General features: G+C 48.5%; 1 protein-coding gene across 1 annotated transcript in view; it reads left to right on the top strand.

The window, feature by feature from the left end:
• The window catches only part of FARS2 (phenylalanyl-tRNA synthetase 2, mitochondrial), a 363,981-nt gene that overhangs the window by 182,493 nt on the left and 157,787 nt on the right, over nt 1-23,701 (top strand). Inside the window, 1 exon segment of the mRNA XM_021100131.1 lies at nt 23,028-23,188. Coding sequence (XP_020955790.1) covers nt 23,028-23,188 — 161 coding nt within the window.

Consider the following 23,701-nt stretch of genomic DNA (forward strand, 5'->3'; position numbering starts at 1 on the left):
AGGAGCTGAATCACAAGCCGTAGAAACCGAAGAGGCAAATAGAGGAGACTGCGTTCCAGGGCTGCGTAACGTCTCCAAATGTATTTGGGGGAGAACGGCAGAGACGGGCCATCTCGGGGGCCAGGCCCCAAGCGGGCCTTTTCTCTGTCCTCCTTTATTAAACTCATCCTCTTGGGGCCTCTTGAGGCCATTGAGTCTTGACTCAAACCCCGGTCGTATGAAATGTTTCTTCCTGCTTTGAGAGACCTACAGGTCTGGAAGGCGAGTCTTTCATTCCTCCCACTGCCTGCGGAGAACCCCCAGATAGCAGACGGACAGCTTCGGGGGCCTGTACTGTGACAGCAGAGACCCCTCCCCGTGCGTGCGTGTTTGTTAATCAGAACATTTTGAGGAGTTTCAAATCAGCAGGTTACAAACTCGACTAGTTTCCATGAGGACTAGGGTTCGATCCCTGGCCTCGCTCCATGGGTTAAGGATCTGGCGCTGCCATGAGCTGTGGTGTAGGTCACAGACAGGGCTCAGATCCTGCATGGCTGTGGCTGTGGTGAAGGCCAGCAGTGGCAGCTCTGATTCGTCCCCTGGCCTGGGAACGTCCATATGCCTCAGGTGTAGCCCTAAAAAGAAAAAGAAAAAAGGACATTTTGCATGTTGGTTCACCAAGTTTCAGATCTCAGGAGAGCTAGGAGAGACCCTGGCTGATTGCTTTGGTGGATCCAGCCCCGCCTTCTCTGCACCTATCCCTCTCAGCCACACAGTGATGCAGCCGCAGCAGACACTGAGCGGGGGCTATTATTCTTCAGCACTCCAGTTCCCAGAGTCGGAAACCCAACTACAGCAGAAAAGGGATGCCGATTACTTAGATAAATGGCAGGTCTGCCAGGTGGCCTGGCCTCTGATAGAGCCGATCCAGGTCACACAGCTAATTAGAGGCAGAGCCAGTACTAGAATCTTCTCCTGGTCCTCTGGCTCCTGGGCAATTCTTTTTCCATTATGTGGTGCTACCTTCACGGTACCTCAGTCAATTTCAGCGGAATGAAAGCAAAGTGGAACCAGAAAAGCACGTCTCTTCCCCGGGGTCCGGCATGGGTTGTTCTGATTCTGCCTCTCAAGACCTGCACCGTTCTCGTTGCTGAAGGGAACTGGCGGAGCTCGAGGAAACCATTGCCCCGTCCTTGCTTTCTTCCAGTTTGTGTCCCCAGCTAAGGTAGGTGCTTTGTCCAGCGGTCACGTGTCCCTCCATTTCTGCTACATGCGTTGCTTAGCATATCCTAGGTTACAGGTGCTGCGCTGGGCTTTAGGCTCCAAGTGTGGAGACACTGACAGTTCAACCAGGAGGCCCAGGAAGTGCACACAGCTTCATCTTCCATTCTTTTTTTTTTTAATTAAAAAAATTTTTATTGAAGTATAGCTGATTTACAATATTGTGTTGGTACAGGAAAGTGATTCAGTTATGAGCGTGTATACACATATATATTCTGCTTCAGATTTTTTTCCCTTATAGGTTATTACAAAACATTGAGTATTGTCCCCTGTGCTATTCCTGTTGAGTTGGGTTAAATTTTTTTTATTATAGTTGATTTACAATATTTTTTCTTTTAATCAGTGCATATGAGTAGGGTTAAAGCATGTAGGAGGTGCCAGGAGCCATGCTGGGCATGTCGCTGGTGGGCATAAAAGAATGGAACCTGTGTGGAAAGTGGCTCGCGTGGCAGAAGTCCCACATCCGAAGGTGGGAGGGGGGGCCAGGGACAGTCCCCGGTGGCCAGGCTCCCGACACAGTGGGGACCCCGTACAGCTGTGACACGAGAGCCTCGTGGCGCCGTTTCCATTCCAGGAGCTCCAGGTGCAGTGAGTGTGGGGGTCCGAGGGGGTGGGACTGCAGGTGGAAGGGGTGGTTCCCCACTCAGACGACAGCAGCGCTGCAAGGCTGATGTGGTTGGCCGGAGCGAAGCTGGATTCTGGACGGGATCTCGAGGTCAGCATCAGCCAGCCTTGGTGACTCGCTGAACTGGGGAGGGAAGCAGGGAACCGAGGCAAGACAGACTCTAGCGTCTGGGTGATCCATGAGATCCTTAGTGAGGTCGAAACTCTGCGGAAAGGGGCGGAATTGTGTTCACGACATGTTCCTGTTACCCAGAGCAGTGTCTGGTGCACAGGAAATGCTCAATAAGTTTTTTTTGTTTGTTTTTTGTTTGCCTCTTTGGCCACCCCACGGCATATGGAGTTCGTGGGCTAGGGATCACATCCCAGCTGTGGCTGTGACTAAGCCACAGCTGCAGCAATGCCAGATCCTTAACCCACTGTGCCTGGCCGGGGATTGAACCTGCATCCCAGCGCTCCCAAGACGCCCCTGATCCCATTGCGCCAGTGGGAACTCCTCAATAAGTATTTTTTGGGTGAATACCTCAATATGACAAAACAGCCAGTGCAAGATTTTATGAAAGTGCTGTAAGGGAATTCATCCCAGCTCAGGTGGTAGAAAGCCCCCCTGAAGCAGTGCGTTTGGCCTGCCGTGGACGACTGGGGGCGGGCAGCCGGAGAAGAGCGGCTACAACTTTGCGCTTGATGCTGAAACTCCGTCCAGAGCCCCCTTTGCTCCAGATGCCGCCCCAGCGCCCCCACGCCTGGCCTCGCCGCCACCTTCCCTCCCGGGAGCCACCTCTGTGTGTCTGGGGAGGACCGGCTGCCAGGCTGAGGAGGAGGGTGTCTGTCCGTCTACTGCGCTGTGGGGTTGAACCCGCCTGTGTCAGCGTCCCTCTGCCAGAGAAAGAAACCAGTGCTGAGCCCTTGGGGCTTATTGCTGCTTCAGCTGCCACTTAGGCCCAATCGGGGTCCCTCCAGGTCTCCAGGACGGGGACGGCTTTATAAGCCGTTGCAAGTGCTAAGAATCAAGAAGAAGTGAATTCTGTGAGGTGTATTTTAGATTTAAACAAAATCTGCTACAGGTCAGATGTGATCTCTTAGCTCTTCCTTTGGTTCCCTCTCCTCCCGCGTCACAGCATCAGGATGCTTAAGGAAAACACAATAGGAAAAAATGCAAATGAAAGCAGAAACCAGGAGGGGCAATATAGGATACAGTGACTCTAGGAATGTCCCAGATATGTTTTGGTTTTTAGAAAATTCTGTGTATTTCCTGCTGTAGAGCCCTGGGAACTATATCTGGTCACTCACGAGGGAGGAGCGTAATGTGAGGAAAAGAAGGTGCATGTGTCTGTGTGACTGGGTCACCTTGCTGTACAGTAGCAAACCGACAGAGCACTTGTAAACCAGCTATGATGGAAAAGCTAAAAATCATTTAAGAAATAAATAAAAAATAAAAGTCAAGTCCAATCATAAAAAAAGAAAATTCTGTGTATTGCAGATTCACAAATATTCAGCCAAGCTCTTAAATGAATCACAAGTAATCTGCCAACCGTCTAGTTAAAACAAGTGGTGTGAATTATAATGAAACTCTTTCCAACCATGTACACATTTTTAATGGAAGGAAATGACTTCAGAGGAACATTAAAAAGAACAGGTCTTTTTTTTTTTTCTTTCTTTTTTTTTTTTTTGGCTGCACCCATGGCATATGGAAGTCCCAGGCCAGGGATCAAATTCAAGCTGCAGCTGTGACCTACACCACAGCTTCAGCAATGCCAGATCCTTTAACCTATTGTGCCAGGCTGGAGATCCAAACCTGCACCACTGCAGAGACAACGCTGGATCCTTAATCCACTGTGCCCCAGCAGAAACTCCCAGAAAGCCCAAATCCTGATGCTCTGAGAGGCATGGGTGTGCCTTGTATAGTTATTCTGTAATAGACTCTGGGACTTACCTATGTCCATCCATGATTTAGAGAGAGTTGGTAGCAGTTAGAAGTCTAAACCTCTCCGAAAATCTGTTCTCAATGTCGAAAAGTTTTTCGTATGAATTTAAAATTCAGGCATCCAGGGTATTCACCCTCCCGTTGGCTGAAACTATTCTGGCTGAAGCACAAGGTAATCAGGCTTTCAGTTTGCAAAATAGCTACGTACTGCTGTGAGCAGCTCTGCCTGGCGGAGAGTATTTTCTTGAAAAGTGATGCCAACTCTAAACTCTTCCCAAATGTTTCCATACTATTCGATACCGACAGCCCTGATGCACAGTCAGTAGAGTCAGACTGTACACCCTTAATTCTCCTCCAGAGCCTCCTTGAAGTTCCAGGAGAACGCTGTCCATAGAATTCCTCGCGGAGTGATGGCCCGTCTGGAAAGAAGACCGGCGTCCTGGCCTCAGACAGTGACCTTGACTGGTAGAGTCAGTTCACGACGGTGCTTATAGCCCGTTTTGGAAAAAGCAGTCGGTGCTAAGATCCCGACTCCGCATTTGATTTTGTCTTCGTGTTTTCTTCACTGACAATTTTATGTCTCTGCACCCGATATTTTGCGCATCTTCTGCCTGATTATCCTGTTTTGCACCCCATAACCTCTTACATTTCATGTATAGTTTATTATGTCATTTTATAAATCGTAGCAGAAGCTATTGTAAAGTGGATTTGTATTTAGTACTTGAGAGTAATATTAATTGCATTTGCCATGGTACTCATTTCAAGGGACAGGGTCTTAGATCTGTAATTTAGTTTTCTGCCAGTTATTATTCAGGGTAATCAAGCATGAGCTCTTGCCACGGAAAAGCAACCTCACCATCTCTCTGTTTCAGCACCACTGGAGTTGATTTCTTCTTCTCATGGGGGCTGACCCCTCCCTCCATGTGGCAGCTGGGCAGAGCAGACCCCTTCCAGCCTGCGACGATGCCTCCCCATTGCTGGCTCTAGGGTCAGAGGAACGGAGCATGGAGGTGGCACACTCCGTCTTAAATGCCTCAGCCTCGAGGTGACATGTGCCGCTCCCACGCATTTTATTGGCTAGAACTGGTCACATGGCCCGTGGCATTGTGGCCCAGCTAGCGTGTTCTCTGCCTCGAATGAAAATGCACACGCTGCCTCAAATGAAGCCTGCAGCAGTCACAACAACAGACAGCTAGTTTTCCATTGTGCAAGTTGTCTCTCATTTTAAATGGATTTTAATGACATTTTATTTGATGATTGCAAATAGTTGACAGAGTATCCCAAGCCGAGCGCTCTCCTGGAAAACCGTAGGGACCTGGGCATGTGGTTTTGGTGCTGATTCTGCCTTCGTGAGTTGTGTCAATCTGTACTTGCCATTTCAATTCTTACACCTGTTTTCTCTTCGTATGTAAAATAACTAGATCACGCTTGAATCCCTTTAACTTCAGAATTTAAGTTTCTTTATTCCACTCACGCTGTACCTCAGGCATAATGTTTTCATAAGCAGGCTCTGCACCGAAAGAGAACCTGAGAAAGGATTGAGTACATTTGCCGTCTGCCTCTGCACTCTTTTTTGTTAACCAAGAATATAAAATGCTCCCTCAGGAACCCGGAATTTAAATGTGCAACTCTGACTGCAGTGGTACCTGTGCTGCTCTTTTTAATTCAGTGAAGATTTGTCTGTTCCTATGTACGGGCATTTTGCAGGGTGCTTGGGAGATGAAAACAAGCAGATAGGAGCTAGTGCCCTAGCCTCGGGCACGGACGTGTAGCTGGGTGGGTTCAGGGTGCTCTGGGAAGTGACAGGGTGGCGTGTACAAGCCGTCGGTGGAATACTCGTCCATCCTTGGCATTGACTGGGAGCAGGGAAGGGCTCTCTGAGCTGAATCTTAAAAAATGAATGTGCGTAGATTTGGAAAAAAGAACAAGGGCGTAAAATGCATCAAGCATCTTGCTGATGCGAGAGGCTACTGGCCACCACGATGGCCACTGGCCACGCGTAGCTGTCGTGCACTTGGAAGGTGGCTTGTTCAAACCAAGATTCTCCCACGTGTGAAATATACACCACTTTTCAAGTACCCGGTTCAAAACAGGACTATAAGTTTTCTCAGTATTTTAAAAAACATGGGTTACGTGGTGAACTGCATATTTTAGACCTGTTGGGTTAATAAATATGCTAACGTCTTTGATGTCATCGACTTCTTTTTCCCTTTTCAGTGCGGCTGCTGGAAAACACAGAGCCGCCCCCATGGCTTGCCTCACATGTCGATCGAATAAGGTGTTCCAGGGCGTAACCTGCGAAGGAAGGTGTGGCAGGAGTTGATGGCGCAGAGGGTGGCAGGGATTGGGGCTTCTCGGGTGCTGGTCTCTCATCAGCTTAGCCTTTAACTGTTTAAACTGGAGAACTTGAAAAAGCAGCGTCATGGTCGTGTGTGCGTTTTCGGTAGCTCGGGGCCATGCGGGGATGGTTCTGTGTCGGGCAGGAGGACAGAGGCTGGGGTTCTGGCCTGAAGGCCGTTGCCTTCCAGCAGGAGGTTGCACCAGGGCCACGGCAGTAACGGTGGGGGTGGGAGTTGGAATTTTGGAGCGAAGGGTCGAGGGTGGCTCTGTGTCTTGGGTGGCTGGTGGGCAGCTGTGTCGCAGACCGAGGCTTTCAGTTTGGGAGAAGCAGGCTGTGCGTTGGGGCGTGAGCTCAGGTTTGGGGGTGTTGCTCTGTCGTGGTTGTGGCTCCTTTGGAGCCTTGGGGAAGGTGTGTGTGAAGCTCTGGCCAGAGGTGTGGCCAGAGAAAGAGGCTTGTCCCATGGAGCCAAGCCAGGAGATGTGTCTCTAATGCAGCTGTCGTCTGTCCCAGGTAGGCTTTCTTTTCCCCTATCCTCCCAAAGACCATCTGACTCTCTGAGCCCAGCCCCTGTGTAAGTTTAAAAAATAATGACACTGGAGTTCCCACTGTGGCACAGCAGGTTAAGGATCTGGCGCTGTCACGGCAGTGGCTCGGGTTGCTGCTGTGGCGTGGATTTGACACCCCTGGCTCCGGAACTTGCCTAGGCCACGGGTGTGGCTAAAGAAAAAGAAACAGAATAAGAATGAATCCCATTGTGTTATCAAATTGAGTTGTCTGGTTTTTGATACCATCATGGCGTTTTTCCATCATGTCTCACTGGATTGTCCGGGTGTGTTTTAATGTTGAGCTTCATCGATGAAGTGGGTGAATTGTCTGTTCATAGTTTTCTTGGGTTACTTTGAATAGGCAAATGCCATAAGAGATAATTCAGGACTTCCCGTCATGGCTCAGTGGAAGCGAACCTGAGCAGTCTCCACAAGGATGCAGGTTTGATCCCTGGCCTCACTCAGTGAGTTAAGGATCTGGTGGTGCTGCTGTGGCTGTGGTGTAGGCCGGCAGTTCCAGCTCCGATTTGACCCCCTAGCCTGGGAACCTCCTTATGCCCCATGTGCAGCCCTAAAAAGAGAAAAAGAAAGAAAAAGGAAAAAAAGAAAAAAAAAAAAGTAATTCAATCTCAGAAGCCTTAGCCTGAACCATGAGTAACTTCCTTAAAATTCAGTTTTGCTCCGTGTCAAGTAGAGTGACCGAGAGTGGGGTCTCCCTGCCAAGCAGTCCTGGCCGGTCCCCCCAATGCCAGGCTGTTAGCAGCTTTCAGTGGAGGTGGCTGACAGTTACTCTTGACCAAAGACAGAATTCTGCTGCACCCAACGGTACCAGAACCTGAGGATTATACAGTTGGGTCAGAGGTGAAGCGTCGTGCTGGTGTGGTGGTGCTGGTGATGGTTTTAAGAAGGCTTTTATTTCAGGTTTGTAAGGTCTGAAGGCAGGCATTTCAGAGGAGGCTGGGGTTGTAGCTGGTGTCTGCGTTCTCGGTTCTGGCTTTTGCTGGGGACAGCAACATCCAGGTCAGAGCTGCTCCGAGAGAGCAGTACTCAGGTCTCTGCTTTCTTAGGCCAAGCTTGCGTAGTTACGGCTTTGTATTTGGCAGTGTGAAACGGAAGTGACCTGTCTGTCCCTGTCCTTAAAGGGCACGTATAAAAAATTGTCATTAAGAAAAAACTCAAGCATTCTTCAAAGTGTAGAGAATAACATCACTGAGGACTCTGTTCAGATCACCAGCTCAGGAAAGAAGACGTCACGGATGCAGCTGAAGCCCCAGGCAGCATGTGAATCCCGCCCCCTTTGTGCACCTCCCTGCAGGCATTTTTATGGTCAGACGCCGGGTTCATAGGTTGATGAGTGAAAAATGATGAAGCCATAGTTTTCAAATTATCTTTGGGCTTCCTGAAAATCAATAACACGTGGAGGATACGTTTGCCCAGAAATAGAGCCCCCAAAGGAAGTAAAATACTGATTAAAAATTCATGGTGTATTTATGAAAATGAGAAAATATCGACCGATAGGTATGTTACTGAAGCAGAATATCTGGAGCATCCCGTTGGCTTCTGATTGGTCAGCAAATGATGGATTTGGCTGCTTCCCTCAAGGGAGTCGGGGCAGGCTTATTTTTGACAAGTGCTATTTAACAACAAGAGTGATGGCCACGTACCTGCTTCTTTCCTGATAAAATCACACCCTGGATGAGCTGGAGTTCTTAGGAGGTTTTTTTTTGGTTGTTGTTTTTTAAATATTCTTAGGCATTCTTAGAAATCCTTTCTTTCCTTTGGTCATTATTTTTGTTTTTCTATTTTTAAAATTTTATTATTATTATTATTATTTTTCTTTTCTTTTTTATTTTTATTTTATTTATTTTTTTTTATTTTTCTTTTCTATGGCTGCACCCGCAGCATATGGAGGTTCCCAGGCTAGGGGTCCAATCAGAGCTACAGCCACCGCCGGCCTACACCACAGCCACAGCAACGCCCGATCCAAGCCGCGTCTGCGACCTACACCACAGCTCATGGCAACGCCGGATCCTCAACCCACTGAGTGAGGCCAGGGACCGAACCCGAAACCTCATGGTTCCTGGTCAGATTTGTTTCCACTGGGCCTTGACGGGAACTCCTGTTTTTCTCTTTTAATTGCCTTTTTTTTAGCTTATAAGTCTGCAAAGAGACTGGATCCTGGAGGCTTGAAGAAGGTCTTGGTGATATTCTCTTTGCAGCTTTTACCTAAGGGTTGGGTTTTGGTGTCAACAGACAGCAGGGAACTTCCTGTTGATCAACATTCAGTGACGTCCAGTATTTGGAAAGCGAGGGTGTTTGGCAGTGAAGTGGAGAAGCAGTGCGCTTATCTGGGGCTGATCTTGGCACACGGTTTCCGGAGGGAGGCGTGGTCTCTGCTCCCCGTTCTCCCGCTGGCGCTGCAGGCGGTGCTGGCCTGCACACAGGCGGTGCTTTCACTCATCGCTGCTGGAGAACATGTGCCAGTCCTTTTCTTCTCTTTCCTTTTCTTTCTTTCTTTCTTTCTTTCTTTCTTTCTTTTCTTTCTTTCTTTCTTTCTTTCTTTCTTTCTTTCCTTCCTTCCTTCCTTCCTTCCTTCCTTCCTTCCTTCCTTCTTTCTTTCTTCCCTTCTTTCCTTCTTTCCTTCTTTCTTCTTTCTTTCTTTCTTTCTTTCTTTCTTTCTTGGCTGCACCCGTAGCATACAGAAATTCCGGGGCCAGGGAGGGAAACTTTGCCCCAGCAGTGACAACGCCGGACCCTTAACCCACCAGACCACCGGGGAACTCCCAGTTCCCTTTATTTTCTTGCTGTAATAGAAAGCCCCTGCTTGACAAAAAATTATAAAACTAAGAAAGCTCTTCTAGGTGTTCCCACCAAGACCTGAGGCTCCTGGAGGGCAAAGAACTAACCAGAATTCTGACACAGGCAAGACCTGGTGCTTGTCCATTGTAATTATAGAAGCATCCAGAACTCATGATCACGCAGCCTCTCTGGGTCACCTGTTTAGTGTTTCGTTCCTTAGACACTTAGGGATGTTTTTTCCTCATAGTTTAGCCAAATTTTTGTTTACTGAACCTTTGCACAGTGTAGGACCATCATTTTCGTAATAACAATTTCTGCATGGTAGACTCCTTCTAAATCTCTTCCACGCTTTCTATGAAAGGTTTATACTGAGCTAACAAAATGATTCTTACAATTTTTTCTATATACGAGGAAGGGTGTCGTTGATCTGAAGAATTCGGTCCCATCCGAGGTCATGCAGCTCTTTGATGAGCCCAGACTCCTGGCTCGTATCCAGATGTTAGGGCTGGTTGACAGTCGGGATGGGCCAGACTGTGTGGTGCCAACCAAGACCCCCGCCCCCACCCCCGCCACCAAGAGCTCAGTAGCTTAGTCCACTGAGTGCATTGCTCAGAGTCCCCCATCCACAGGGATGACATCTGGAGCCTTTGGCGGCCACAGCCCCCTTAGCGGCAGGGAGGAGAGAGCTGGATGGAGCCCACTGTCCCCTGCTTCGACACCATCAGCCGGAGTGAGGTCACATGACCCCCAGATCCCCAAAGAGGGTCAGGAGGCGTCCTTGCCTCGGTGTCCAGCAAGAAGAGAACGAAGCAGGGTTTGGTTTTCAGAGACCGTTCCCCCCACGGAGACAGTGCTCACTGGCCTGGGTGGGCTTGTTGATGGAAGGGGCGGTCTGTGTCGTGGTGCCCACTCCAGCGATTTGGTCTGTCGGACCAACACCCTGTGTTCTAGAAGTCTCGTGTGCTTAGAACCGTGGGATTGTGTTTTTAGCTTTGTCAACTGATATCCTATTTTTATCCAGCTCTGTTCCCAGGTCCGTTTAAGTTCCCCTCCATCTGTTTTATCTTATATTCCACAGTCTTGGCCAAAAATGCATTGGATTCTTTGGGAATAAGAATGGAGAAACTGGCCACATTGAATCCTCATTCTTCTATTTCTTGGGTCCATTCCCTATCATTTTTATTCGGTTTAACATGATACGCCACTCTAATTTGGGTCATGGGTGAAATATTTAAATATTGCAAGTATTGATTTGGTCCCTGGTGGCGGAAGGGGGCAAGAACTGGTAAGAAGCACAAAGGGGGAGACGTGAAGGAGGCCGTTTGGATGACGGGAGGGGACAGGGAAAGTTCAAGTTACACATTTACAATGTTGCATCCAGTGAGCGGGACGCAGGAGATGAAAACTCCTGAAACAGTTGGATTTTCCCACCACTGTCTTCAGCAAGTTCTGTCTAATCACTTGTCCTCATTCCGAGTGAAGGTTCAAGCAGAGCCCAGAGCTTTCCCGGTTGGTTTTCAGCACCGTCCAGGCTAATGGCAAAGCTTCCCCCTTCCCTCCGACGTAAAGCAGGAGAAGGCCCAAGACAGTAAAGACCGCGGATATGTAACCCAGTGAATGTTAGACTCCTGGAGCAAGCGCAGGAAGGAAGCAGACGCCTTTGTGAGCTACTCCTCCTGATTTGTTTCCTTCTTGGAAAGGGCAGAAAATATGTCCAGAGCTGTGAAACAACCCAATTAATATCTATGCAGCAAGAGCCAATGATACTCTCGTCCAGCTTCGCGTGTCGACAGGTGAAACTGACGCGCCGCGTGGACAGGTGCAGCGGGAGGGGAGACGCTGGGGAGCGGAGTTTATTTGGGAGTTTCCATCAGCCAAGAGCTGCTTCTCAGCTGTTTTCCCTCTGGGGGCGGGATGCAGTTTGATTTCTAGTTTATTTTAAATGTCATCTTTTAATTATATTTTGGATAATGATGAAGAGAGAAGCAATTTGGTTGTGCGAGTAAATCTTAAAAGGCTCAGTGGCTCCTTTATCTGCTGCCGAAACCAACTCCCACCAGGAAAGAGGGTTTCATTAATTGTCATTACTTGGGAATTATGGAATTAGAACAGCTGACGTTCCTTTTATCATTGAGATATTTAAGTGACAGTGGCAGTACTTACTCTAAATTAAGTTCCCTTCATGGTTAAAAAATTATAACAGTGTGACAAGAAGCAGAGCACTATTAACTTTTATTTTGGAAAGCCATTTTTCTAATGGAGATATGAAAGCATATTTTTTTAGACTCCGAGGCACAAAGTCTTCTTCCTTGGTTCTGCAACAGAAAGGAACAGGTGAGGACAGCCAACTTCATATTCAGGAGTTTTAGCGAGGGATTAAAGCATTTAGAAGGAACCTTGGCGGTTTTCCTATCCTCTACACTAAGAAGGACGAGAACGTTCTTCCATGGCGCTTTCCCCGGGCAGCTGGGCGCTGGGCCACGTTACCCTCCCAAGTGGAAGGTGGCCCTAGATGTCTGGGTTTCGCGGTCGGTGGAGATGGGGCAATAAAAGCCAGAGGCGTCTGTTGACAGGACTGTGTTGACCTGCCAGCTGGCTTCCAGCACTGGACTCTCATCATGAAAGGACATCAGACAGCCTTGAACTGAGGAACATTCCGAAATATCAGTGTCTTGCCACACCAAGAAAGGCCAAGGAGCTGCCCCAGGCTGAGACTGAAAGCGTGGTCCCCAAATGCCACGCTGTCATCCTAGGCTGGATCCTGTTCTGGAGGGAAAGATGCTACAGAGACATTCCTGGGAAACTGACAGAAAGGGAATCTGAGCTGTTGATGAGAGAAGAGGGTCACTGTGATACATGAAGCTGCCAGAATTTGATAACCGGACCTGTAAGAGAATCGTTTTTAGGAAATATACACAGAAGTCCTAAGGGATGAAGGTGCATGGTGTAAGCAGCCTCCTAAATGGCTTAGCAGAGTAGTATGATACACATCATATATATTCATATATAGTTAGAGATATGCACGTGTGACATAATGAAAATCGCAACACGTAGCCACAGCCATACCCTTTGGATGGAGGGAAATCTTTGTGAGAGTCTTTAGGTTTTTGGTGGTGTGCTTGCTCTCCAGTGGGTAGCGCCTGCCTTCTGCTGGGCTCAGCTAAGGCGGAGGTTCTGCGCGACCCCCATGGGGCTCATGGGAGGGAAACGGAAAACAGCGTCGCTAATTCTCAGTCCATGAAATCAAGACTCTGACCCCACGTGGTGTTGTTCTCCCTTTATGGGTGATGACCTTCAGAACTTCCATGACCCTCGGTGACCATGCGTGTCTCTGACTTGTTGGCACCACCGGTTTCACCTGCCCTCTCACGGGAGCACCTGGGCTGGGACATGCTTGTCATTTGCTTCCCTGCGGAAGTTTCCTAACTCAGGTGGTGCGACTGTGCTCCGGGGATGTCTGGTTACTGCCCACGGGCCGACTGCTGCTCTCCTGGCTGTTGGATGTTGGGGGGACGACGTGGCTGAGCTGTGTTAGGGCTGTCTTATCAGGGGGCACTCCCCCGGCTCTGATCAGAGTTGAAGTCGTGCTTCGCCTTGGCAGGGCCCGCATCACATCGCTTGGTCTTTCTGTACCTTGGTGATGCATCTCTGCAGCGTCCTTTGGTTTAGTTTTTCTGAAATCCCCCATGTGGCGCTCAATCCATTGGCCCAGATTTAAGGTGTACATAACCTTGTTAAGATCCTAATTTCCATGGCTGGTGCCATCAAGGCTCAGACCCTGTCTGCACGTCTCCCACTGACGCGTGATTCTTAGACTTTAGAGAAGGCAACTTGAGACCCAGATAAAAGCTGAGATGCACAATTAGTCTGGAGTCCTGAGAGATTGTATGCATTAAAATGACCACTGTGTCCCCAACAGGGCCTGTCTTACAAATAGCTCTGTCTGCTCCTCTCCCTGTTCTTGGCTGCATCAGGTTTTGTGCATTTGGGATCGAGAAGCAGAAACCATAGACTGATGTAAAAGCCACACAGACTTCAGTGGTTCATCTCCAAGACTAAGAAGGCCTCATGTCTGGGGTGCAGAGCTGGCTTTGAGAGGTCGGGGCTCTTTGCACTTGAGCTCTGTGCCTTCCTCTTTTCTCAGTAACCAGCTGGCGGCCTCCTGGTTACAAAACCGCTGCTGCATCTCCAGGCATCGCATCCTCGTGGGATGGTATTGAGTGCGAGATGGAGGGCGGGAAGGATTCCAGAGGACCTTCTCTGAGAGGAAGCTCTCACCTCTGAGCATCCCAGCAGACTTGCCCTGACATCGCCATGGCCACGCCTCCCTTCAAGGGACCAGTCAGGGCAAAGTAAGGGTCCCTTCCCGGCAGTAGGTACATTGTGGCCCAAACTGCAGAGAGGGTGACGTGGCTCTTGAGAAGGCAGCTGACAGTGCCCATCACACCCAGAGGAGGGGCTCAGGGAGCAGAAGGATGCAGATTTGTAGGACAGAGATCCCTGAGGGCAACTGGAGGCGCTGTAAGGGGAATTCTGACTGGCCAAGACCGTTGGCGATTGCTCCACGTGCTGTTGATTGGCATATGCGCCAGAAATTGTTGCTCCTTCATTAAAACCAAAATCTAGGAACAGAAAAGGAAAGAGGATGTTCCGAAGTGAGTTATTTAATGAGTGTTAAGGTCTTCTTGTCGATTAGGATGCAGCCCAGCCCGGACTGTGTTGAGGACCACTGTTTGCACGGCCTGCAGGATCTCATCGCGGTCTGCTCCACGCCACGAAAGGCTCTTTTGAGAGCGGTCTGCCTTGGATCGTGTGAAGGACGCATTGACGGAAGTGTGGGGCCACAGATAGATGCGATTAGAGAAAGTTTTCAGGCAGGAGATCGATCTTTACAGCTTGAAAAGTCAATCATTCGGTGACACGTCTCTGAGGAAACAGTTCAGGGATTGTAGCTGGAAAGCGGGGGATCAAGGGCTAAGTCCGTGGTGGGAAGGGAAGAAACAAGAATTTATGTAGCTGCGTGGCCTTCCCAGGCCTGCCTGGACGTGCAGTGTGGTGCTGGCACGCTGAGGGGCTTCTGTCGTCATAACGATGGTCAAGGAAGTGCAGCCTTCGTCCAGGACCACTGCTGAACACTTAGCCCCGTCAGCCCACTGCCCAGGTCTGTGTGGCATGGGTCAAACCCACTGTGAAAGGCATGTTTGGAGCCATGGAGCCCCACCTTCAGAAGAGCCTACTGGGACATTTAAGCAGCTCCTTATGCAAATCATTTTACTAGCTTTCATGGAATAAAGACAAAATCTATCAGGCAACTGGCAGTTACAAAGCAGAAAAAGCACACAGACAGAAGTGGGACTCTCTGATGCTTTGAAATGCTTTGAACACAGTCTCTCTACATTACTGTTCGAACGTGAATCTGGAGAAACATTAGATGCATATTTGAAGTCAAAAACCCATACACTTGGGCCCCTGTGTCTGTGTGATCTTGCTTAAATGGCTTTTATTTTTTAAACATAGCTAATAATGCCAGCCTGACATCCCCATACGGTCACTGTGAGATCAAAATCAAGAGAAGCAAGGTGAGGTGCTTTGTAATCGGGAAGGTGCTATAAAATATGAATGCTAGGGGCTGGATCGTTTCGCTGTTTCTTGTCACAATTATTTTGGGACCGTGTCAGTTCACCGAGTCAAAGAATTACCAGAAATCAGCCCCTATTGACAGGGAAGGAAAAAATATACTTCATATAATTCAAATATTTTTTTTCAGTGCATCATGGTTTAGGTTTTAATTTGACCCTTGGCTTTGCAACAAAGCAGCCAATGCGAGGAAGCCTCAGGGTGCAGGGTTCAGTCTGTAGGGAAGAATGTGAGCTGGAAGCGGGGAAGGTAGAAACAGAAGCACTGCGGAAGCCCCAGGCCTGGCAAACAGCGGCCTTGCCAGCTGGGCCCGGATGCAGGAGGCTTGGGTGAAGGGTGAGGCAGGTGGGGTGAGGGGACAGAGTATTCAGTTTTCCCGTTGTTTCTTTTTTGTGTGTCCCAATTCTGTCCTTTCTGAGATGTCTTCTCAGAAATGGCATCTCTGCTGTCCCCTCATAACAAGGTAGACACAGTCTCATGGGCATAAACTGAGCAAAAGTCACTGCTTGCACTGAAAACGTCAAATACGAACTTCTTCCTAATAGGAATGAAGCCAGTACATTAAAAAGTGGAAAAATCTCTGAACTTGGCCTTCCTGGCCGTTCACTCATTTCTTCGAGACGCCTGAGCCCTGGTGAGCGCCGGGCACTGTCCCAGCCCCTCCAGCTGTGTTAGTGATGAAAACCAGCCCGGGCCCTGGCCCCGTGGGTCCGACTCTAGCAGCAGAGCCTGACGATAAACAGCACATAAAATAAATACGCAGAGTGGTGGCGTCTTAGGCGATGATGTTCTCGGAAGAAAACAGCAGAGGAGGGGATTCACTGCTGAAAACCTTTCTAAGGAAGTCAGCCTATATATAAACCCAACATGATGGGAGGGAAGAGTCCAGAGATGGGAACATTTAAAAATGGGGTGGTGTGGGGGGGAGATCCAAGTGCCTCCCATCTGAAATATTCTGTTTAGCTGAAGTTGTGTCTTTACAGTCAGTTTTCTGCTCCAGGGACTCTGGTTTACTGGGACCCTCTGGTACTGGAATGCAGGAAAAAAAAGAAAAAGCCCAAGACAGTGTTAGCCCGTGAGCACTGGCAACAAATTACAGCTGAAGAGTGCCAGAGCCCTGAAAATTAGCCCTGCCGTAAGTGTCTAGTTATTTATGGCTCCCTTTCTTCCATAAAGATCTTGAAGTGCTGTGTGAGTGTATATACAGGAGGATGAAAGAAGTAGCTGAGATAATGAGGACAAAGAGGAGACGGGGATGAGAAAATAAAACTGGGGCCAGAGCCACACTGAGAAATGGACCCGTGTCGGGCGACCCGACCCGTAGGGATGACTCGAAGCCGCCTTGGGGCCGAAGTAAGGAGTGAATGAGGATCAGTTGTGACACTGCAGCAGTCCAGTTGTTCAGGAGAAAGCAGCTTTTTCTCTTCCCACTTTCTGAGCTCTGAGATGAGTCTTCTTTCGTGAAGACTCGAGGGAAGACCTGGTGATCAGCATCTCTGGCAAGGAGATCCTGCCACCTCACGCCTGCAGTGGGCTGATAGCACGAGGCAGGGGTCCAGTTCAGAAGAAGCAAGTCAGGAAGGGACCAAAACAAAGCATTTCCAAAGTGAAGTGGGGTCCGGCTCGGCACGTAGATGCCTTTCCTTGCAGCCCTCCATGGCTTTTCGATAAGAACAATTGTGAGGTTGTGGACAGTGGCAGGAAGCTTGGGGCCAGCCGCTCCCTCCCCTCATGAAGGTCTAGTCCTTGACCTTCAGCACACGAGGTGGCTGGGATTTCCGGTACTGATGGGATGGCCCCTCTCTGCCCTGAGCCTGGAGCCCCTCCAGCCCGCCTCACGGACAGCCAGGTGGGGCTGAGGCCCTCCAGTCACGCACACCAGGCATTTCTGTGTACTGTGGTCTTCCCAAATGCAGGCATTGGTTCCTTTGGAAATATATTCCTGAGGAGTTTTATATAGATAATATGCCATCTACAAATAAGACAGTCTGGCTCTTTCTTCACAAGTGATTAAGTTTTTTTGGGGTTTTGGGTTTTTTTGTTTGTTTTTGTTTTGCTTTTGGGGGCTGAACCTGTGGCATATGGAGGCTCCCAGGCTAGGGGTCGAATCGGAGCTACAGCTGCCGGCCTACACCGCAGACGCAGCAGCGCTGGAGCCTTAACCCACTGAGCGAGGCCAGGGATCAAGCCCGCAACCTCCTGGTTGCTGGTCCGTTTCATTTCTGCTGTGCCACACGGGAACTCCAGGATGTTTTTGTTGTTCCTTTTTTACTAGCTAGGAACTCAGGCTGATAGAGGTGGACATACAGACATGAGAGTGGACACCCTCATCTTCAGCCTGATCCTGAGGGCAAAGCAACCAGCCTTTCACGTTCAGTGTAACATTAGCTGCTTTTTAAAAAAATTGTGTCTTTGATCAGATTGAAGAAGTTCCCTGTGTTCCTCATTTGCTAAGAGTTTTTATGATGAATGGATGTTGCGTTTTGCCAGTCGCTTTTTCTTTCTCGTCTGCTTATTGAGCGAATTCCATTATTGATTTTCGTATGTTGAGCTAACCTTGCATTGGGATAAATCTGGTTGTGAGGTAACATCCTTTTATGTGTGGCTGGATTCCATTGGTTCATATTTTGTTACAGTTTTTTGGTTTTTGTTCTTCGCTGTTCGTGATGCATACGGAATCCTCTTAAATCTGCCTCACTCACAAGCCTGCTGTCGGGGCTAGGATGACTGGAAAGCTGGGTTCACCTGGGATCCTTCCCTGGCGTGCGGGGGAGGGGGGGGCCTCCACAAGGCCGCTCCATGTTGCTGCTGCTTGGAGCTTGGCAGCTGGGTCCCAAGACAGAATGTTCTGGAAGGAGAATCCTGAGAGGGAGTGACTGGAGGGTGATCGCGCCAAGAACCCGCAGGTTCGCTGGGTGGCTTTTTCTGCTGTAACCTTGGGAAGTCACACAGCATCATCTCCCGGTATTCTATTGGTTGAAGCAGGTGCAGCCCATTGGGATTCAAGGGGAAGGGTTTTCAGGTTTTTTGAAACCCCCACAGTGATGACACTGATTTTCCAGTGTCATATGAAAAATGTGCTGGCTTTCCTAGAAAGAAAGGCCATTTCAGGCGGTAAGGAGGACGTAGAGATCCAGTCTTACTAATCGTGATTTTCCTGAAGGCCTGGTACCTGTGTGACCAAGGAGTGCTTTGTTCTTCTTATAACCTCTCAGAAGTAAACAGAATTAGTGTATTTTTCTCTAGTCATGCAAAGTCTGACTTGAAAAGTTCCTTCTCACTCTTTCTAATATTCACTAGTGTAGCGTCCGCATTGTCCTCCACCTGTCAGGTCTCTCCCACCCCCTCCCCACTCCTAAAAAAAAAAAGGCGACTGCTGCTTTTCTTTTACACTTGGTCTTAGCCAGAAGGCCAAGAAGCGAAACGCTGCTTTTCTTTTATAACCATTACACTCCATTGTGTGGACATGGCAGGGTTTTCAACCAGCTCCTCTGAATGGGCCCTTGAACTATGTACAGTCTTTTGTTATAAATAACATTCCAACAAATAGCCTTCTACGTTCATAACTTCCCGTAAGTAGACGTTCTAGGTGCTAAGGTGGCACGATGGCACACGTGCATCCTCGGTTCTGAGAGCAGCTGTTATGTGACACTTGTGGGGTCAGTGGGTTTCAAAGGTTCCCGACCCACCCGCCCCGGGCGGGGCACCTCCTCTCTGTGGGAGAGAGGGCTTGGTTTCCCTCGGCTTTGCCGTCAGGTATGGGATGAAATGTTCTTATTTTTGCCAATCCGGTAAGTCCGAAATGGAACTTCATGCGTCTTCATCTTGTGTTTTTTTTAAGTGAGCTTCTCATCTCATTCTCTTTCCTTTTCTGTGGACATCTTCACGTTCGTCCGTCTGAAAAAGTAGATGGTCGCTCTTTTCCTTTGCTGTCGTCAGGGACTCTGTGTTATTCTGGTTTCGCTCTAGCAAAATTTCAGAGGACGGGGAAGAAAATGAGCGTGATGGGTGTAAGGAGCGAAAAACTGCTGGATGTAAAAGAACATCAGAGAGCCTGAGCTTACGGCTCTTTTGGTTATAGATACTGGGCTCTAGATCGTTGGTTTTATCTAAACATTTATAATAAAATCTAAAAGATTTAATAATTAAGGAAGAAGCTTAACTCACAAACATTAATATTTCATCTATTATCTTCATGATTTTTTCTTTGAAAAGATATTTCAGAAACATGTTTTAAAGTTGTTTTTAATTTTTGTACATAACAACCCTCATTTGTATCTATGTTAAGTACTGGTATCATAGTACATATTCATTTCATCATTGACATTTTCATCATTTCTTACAGTCTGTCCCGTAATAAACATTTACTTGTACAATTATGATTTTTAATGATTACTTTAAATATGCTATAATTTTTGTTTGTTTGTTTGTTTGTTTTGTCTTTTTAGGGCCACACCTGCAGCATATGGAGTTTCCCAGGCTAGGGGTCAAATCAGAGCTGCAGCCGCCAGCCTACACCACAGCCACAGCCACACCAGATCTGTGCCACGTCTGTGATCTACACCCCAGCTCACGGCAACACCGGATCCTTAACCCACTGAGCAAGGCCAGGAATCAAACCTGAGTCCTCATGGATGCTAGTCAGATTCGTTAACCACTGAGCCATGATGGAAACTCCTAAAATAATAGTATAATTTTTAAAGGTCTTCCCTAATTTGGGACATTTAGGTTGTTTTCATGTTTTTGCTCTCATATTGCTCTGAACGTTTTTGTTTTTGTTTTTTTTCCTTTCTCTCTTTTTTTTTTTTTTTTTTTTTTAAAGCCAGCATATGGAAATTCCTAGGCTAGGGGTTGAATTGGAGGTGCAGTTGCTAGCCTACACCAAAGCCACAGCAACACCAGATCCAAGCCACATCTGTGACCTACACCCCAGCTCATGGCAACGTCAGAGGCCAGGGATCGAACCTGCCTCCTCACAGATCCAAGTCCAGTTCGTTTCTGCTAAACCACAGTGGGAACCCCCCCCCCACTTTTTTTTTCTTCTGTTGAATTATTTCCTTGGGATAAATTCCTAATGAAGTCAGAAAGATAAAGAATTTGAGCACTATTATGGACCTTTGCAGGTATTGCCGTGATGTTTTCAGAATTCTTATAGGAACGTGTAGTGTGACCAGCAATTACTAAGGGTGCTGGAACCACTCCACCAGGACCAGGCAATGCCACTTAAAGAGAAAATTCTTCTTCTAGTACAACACATCACGCTTGTATTAATTTTCCTGTTTTTAATTTAGTCACCAGCCTTTTTTTGTGGTTTTCACGCATCAGTACAAATTACTCTCTCAGGCGGGTCACGTGGTCGGGGCTGTGCACCCCGTTTCCCACTGTGTGGTTCAGTCCATCCTGTCCACCGCCACCCCCCCCACCCCCGCCCGAGAGATCCTCTTTCTCGAGACACAGGTGCGCCCAGCCTGGCCCCGCCACGTGCTCTGCTTCCAGGCGCGTCTTCCCTCCGATGCCGCCTCATTCTCTCTTCTCTACCTTTGCCTGTTTGTGATCTCATTTGGAGTATTTTTTTTAACCCTTCATCTTTTAAACAGATCACTCCACGAGCCTCGTACTTCATGGCTTCTGCCGTCGTCGTGGTTGCTTGTATAAATGACGGTGGTGGCAGCACCTGGCTGGTGGCGGGTGCCCCCTACAAGCTTGCCCGCCTGTGTGATGTTTCCAGAATCCACCGCTACCCCCCACCCCACCCCGCCACCGCTCCCCCCTTTGCCAGTGGAATCGGCCCTTCAGTCTGGAGCGGCCTCTCAACGTCCTCCACCCTTCGGGGCAGCATTCGTTTTCTTTTATTGGGTAACTGATTCACCTCGTGCTTAGTGGCTTAACACAGCACGGCGTTGTCACGTGTCGCGACCTCCGAGCATCAGGAGTCCGGCGCACACTCGAGGTGGGCCCCTGCCCAGGGCTGAGACCGGTTGAGATCAGGGTGTCTCCGGACCGGGTTCCCTGTGATGCTCGGGGTCCTGCCTTCTCTTGCTCAGGCTGTGGGGAGAACCCATTTCCTCGCGATCCTGAGAGTGAGCTTCCCGCTTTCCTGCTACCTCCTGGGGCCTCCCTTGGCTCCTGGGGGCCGCCCTCCAGTCCTGGCCTCACTCGACTGTCTCTCTTCCCATTGGCTCACTTCTCCTCGCCAGTAGGAGACTCTCGGGGGTTCACTGAGATGGACTCATATAAAGTGACCTCGCCCCAGTGTTGAAATCTACTCCGGGTCCTCTGACTCCTGGTTGGGGGTGGCGGTGACACAGGGCATTGCGCTGGAGTGGCCATCCTGAGCCATCTCAGTGCCCCCAGCATCCTGCTCGTCCTCCAGGGTCCATTGAAATGATGCTCTTTTGGGGGCCCTTCTGGGTACCAGAGCCGCTCCCGTGCCTTCTTCCCCTGCAGGTTCTACTTTCTGTTTCCATGTCGTGTAAATAAGCCTGAGACTTCAGGGTGTTGTTGTTGTCTGAACAGCACACTCACCTCTGGCAGGGCGGTGGCAGCCAGGTGTCACCTGGGCGGTCTTGTGGTCCCTGTGTGTTAACGGGGCAGCTCTTACTAAGAGTAGGAGTGTGTTTTTATGAAATCGAGGGTTCTTGGAGGCTGGACACACCGTTTCTGGCTGTTCACGGTCCACTGTGGCATGTTTTGAACAGAAACTGTCTCTTCTCTCCTCTCTGTAACCTTAATATAGTGGCTGAGTGTTGGAACGAGGGCCAGTGTGGGTTACAGGAAGGCCTCCAAGGCAGGAAGCCGGGCTCAGGAGGCCTGGGCTTCGAGCAGAGATGAAAGGCAGTAGTGGAGAAGCAGACTCCAGAGTGCCTTGGCGAGGGAGGCGCAGGGTGTGCCATCCAGGTCCCCTAGAGCTCCTGGACCCCTCCTGCAGGCCTTGCCTTGGGACATGCTGGCCGACGGCCCTGGCTGGGGTCAGGGGTGGAATGTACCTGTGGACCCTCCTGCTTTTAAAAAAAAATCATTGTATATTGAAGTATAGTTGCTTTACAGTGTTGTGTTAGTTTCAGGTGTGCAGAACAGTGATTCAGTTACACATACGTATGTATGTATTTGTTCTTTTTCAGATTCTTTTCCTGTGTAAGTTATTACAGAATATCGAATAGAGTTCCCTGTGCTATGCAGGAGGTCCTTGTTGATGATCTGTGTTATATACAGTAGGGTGTATGTATTAATCCCAAACCCCTAATTCTTCCCTCCCCCCTTCCCCGTTGGTAACTATAACTTTATTTTCTACGCCTGTGACTCTGTTTCTGTTTTGTACGTTCATTTATATCATTTTCGTAGATTCCACATGTAGGTGATATTATATAATATTTGTCTTTCTCTGACTTACTTGACTTAGTGTCATAGTCTTGAGGTCTGTCCATGTTGCTGCAATTGGCATAATTTCATTCTTTTTAATGGCTGAGTAATATTCCATTGTATGTGTGTACAGCATCTTCATCCACTCCTCTGTCGGTGGACATTTAGGTTGCTTCCATGTCCTGGCTGTTGTGAATAGTGCTGCAGTGAACCCTCGGGGGCATGTATCTTTTTGAATTACGGTTTTCTCTGGATAGATGCCCGGGAGTGGGATTGCTGGATCATACAGCAATTCGATATTTAATTTTTTTAAAGGAACCTCCATACTGTTCTCCACAGTGGCTGCACCAATTTATACTCCCACCAACAGCGTAGGAGGGTTTCCTTTTCTCCACACCCTCTTCAGCATTTATTGTTTGTGGACCTTTTGATGATGGCTGTTCTGACGGTGTAAGGTGGTACCTCATTGTGCTTTGATCTGCATTTCTATAATAATTAGCGATGTTTTAATCCGGTGTTTCGTCTTCTTTTCTCATTGTAGCTGGTGCTCAAGAGCGGATCGGTTGGGCCTTTGGCCTTGGACTCGAGCGGCTGGCCATGGTCCTCTATGACATCCCCGACATCCGCCTCTTCTGGAGCGAGGACGAGCGCTTCCTGAAGCAGTTCCGCGTGCCCGACATTAACCAGCAGGTGAAGTTTCAGGTAACTGACTTACGCGAATCAAGTGGAATATAATTGAGAGGGTCACGTAGCTCGAAGAGAAAATCATTGAATTTAAGGATAATGTGATTTCGAAAAGAGGTTTTAAATAGCGAGTCATAAACACACAGGAGTTCATAAACCATCAGGAATTGTATGCGGGGAAAAAAAAAGAGGTTTACCAAGCCTGTTGGTCTAAGCAGAGAACCAGCTTTGGGTGTTGCTTAGCATCATTCTGTCATGAACGTTCATCTTTCTCACTAAAGATGCTTTTGCAGTTGAAGTTGTTTTAATGACAGTATTGGCTTTCTTAGGATGAGTGTTTTCCACGTATATTTTTTTTCATCATTTTACCTTCTCTATCTTTATATTAAAAATATGTCTCTTGGAAACGCTCAGAGTTGGGTCCTTTGTAAACTCACGTTTAATGCAGTGTTGAATGCATCTGATGTTCAGTATGATTCTGTGGGATATTCTTGGGCTTAATGTTACCACCTTTTATTAGTTCTGACCCAT

The sequence above is a fragment of the Sus scrofa genome, chromosome 7, assembly GCF_000003025.6.
Source record: "Sus scrofa isolate TJ Tabasco breed Duroc chromosome 7, Sscrofa11.1, whole genome shotgun sequence".
Taxonomy (NCBI): Eukaryota; Metazoa; Chordata; class Mammalia; order Artiodactyla; family Suidae; genus Sus; species Sus scrofa.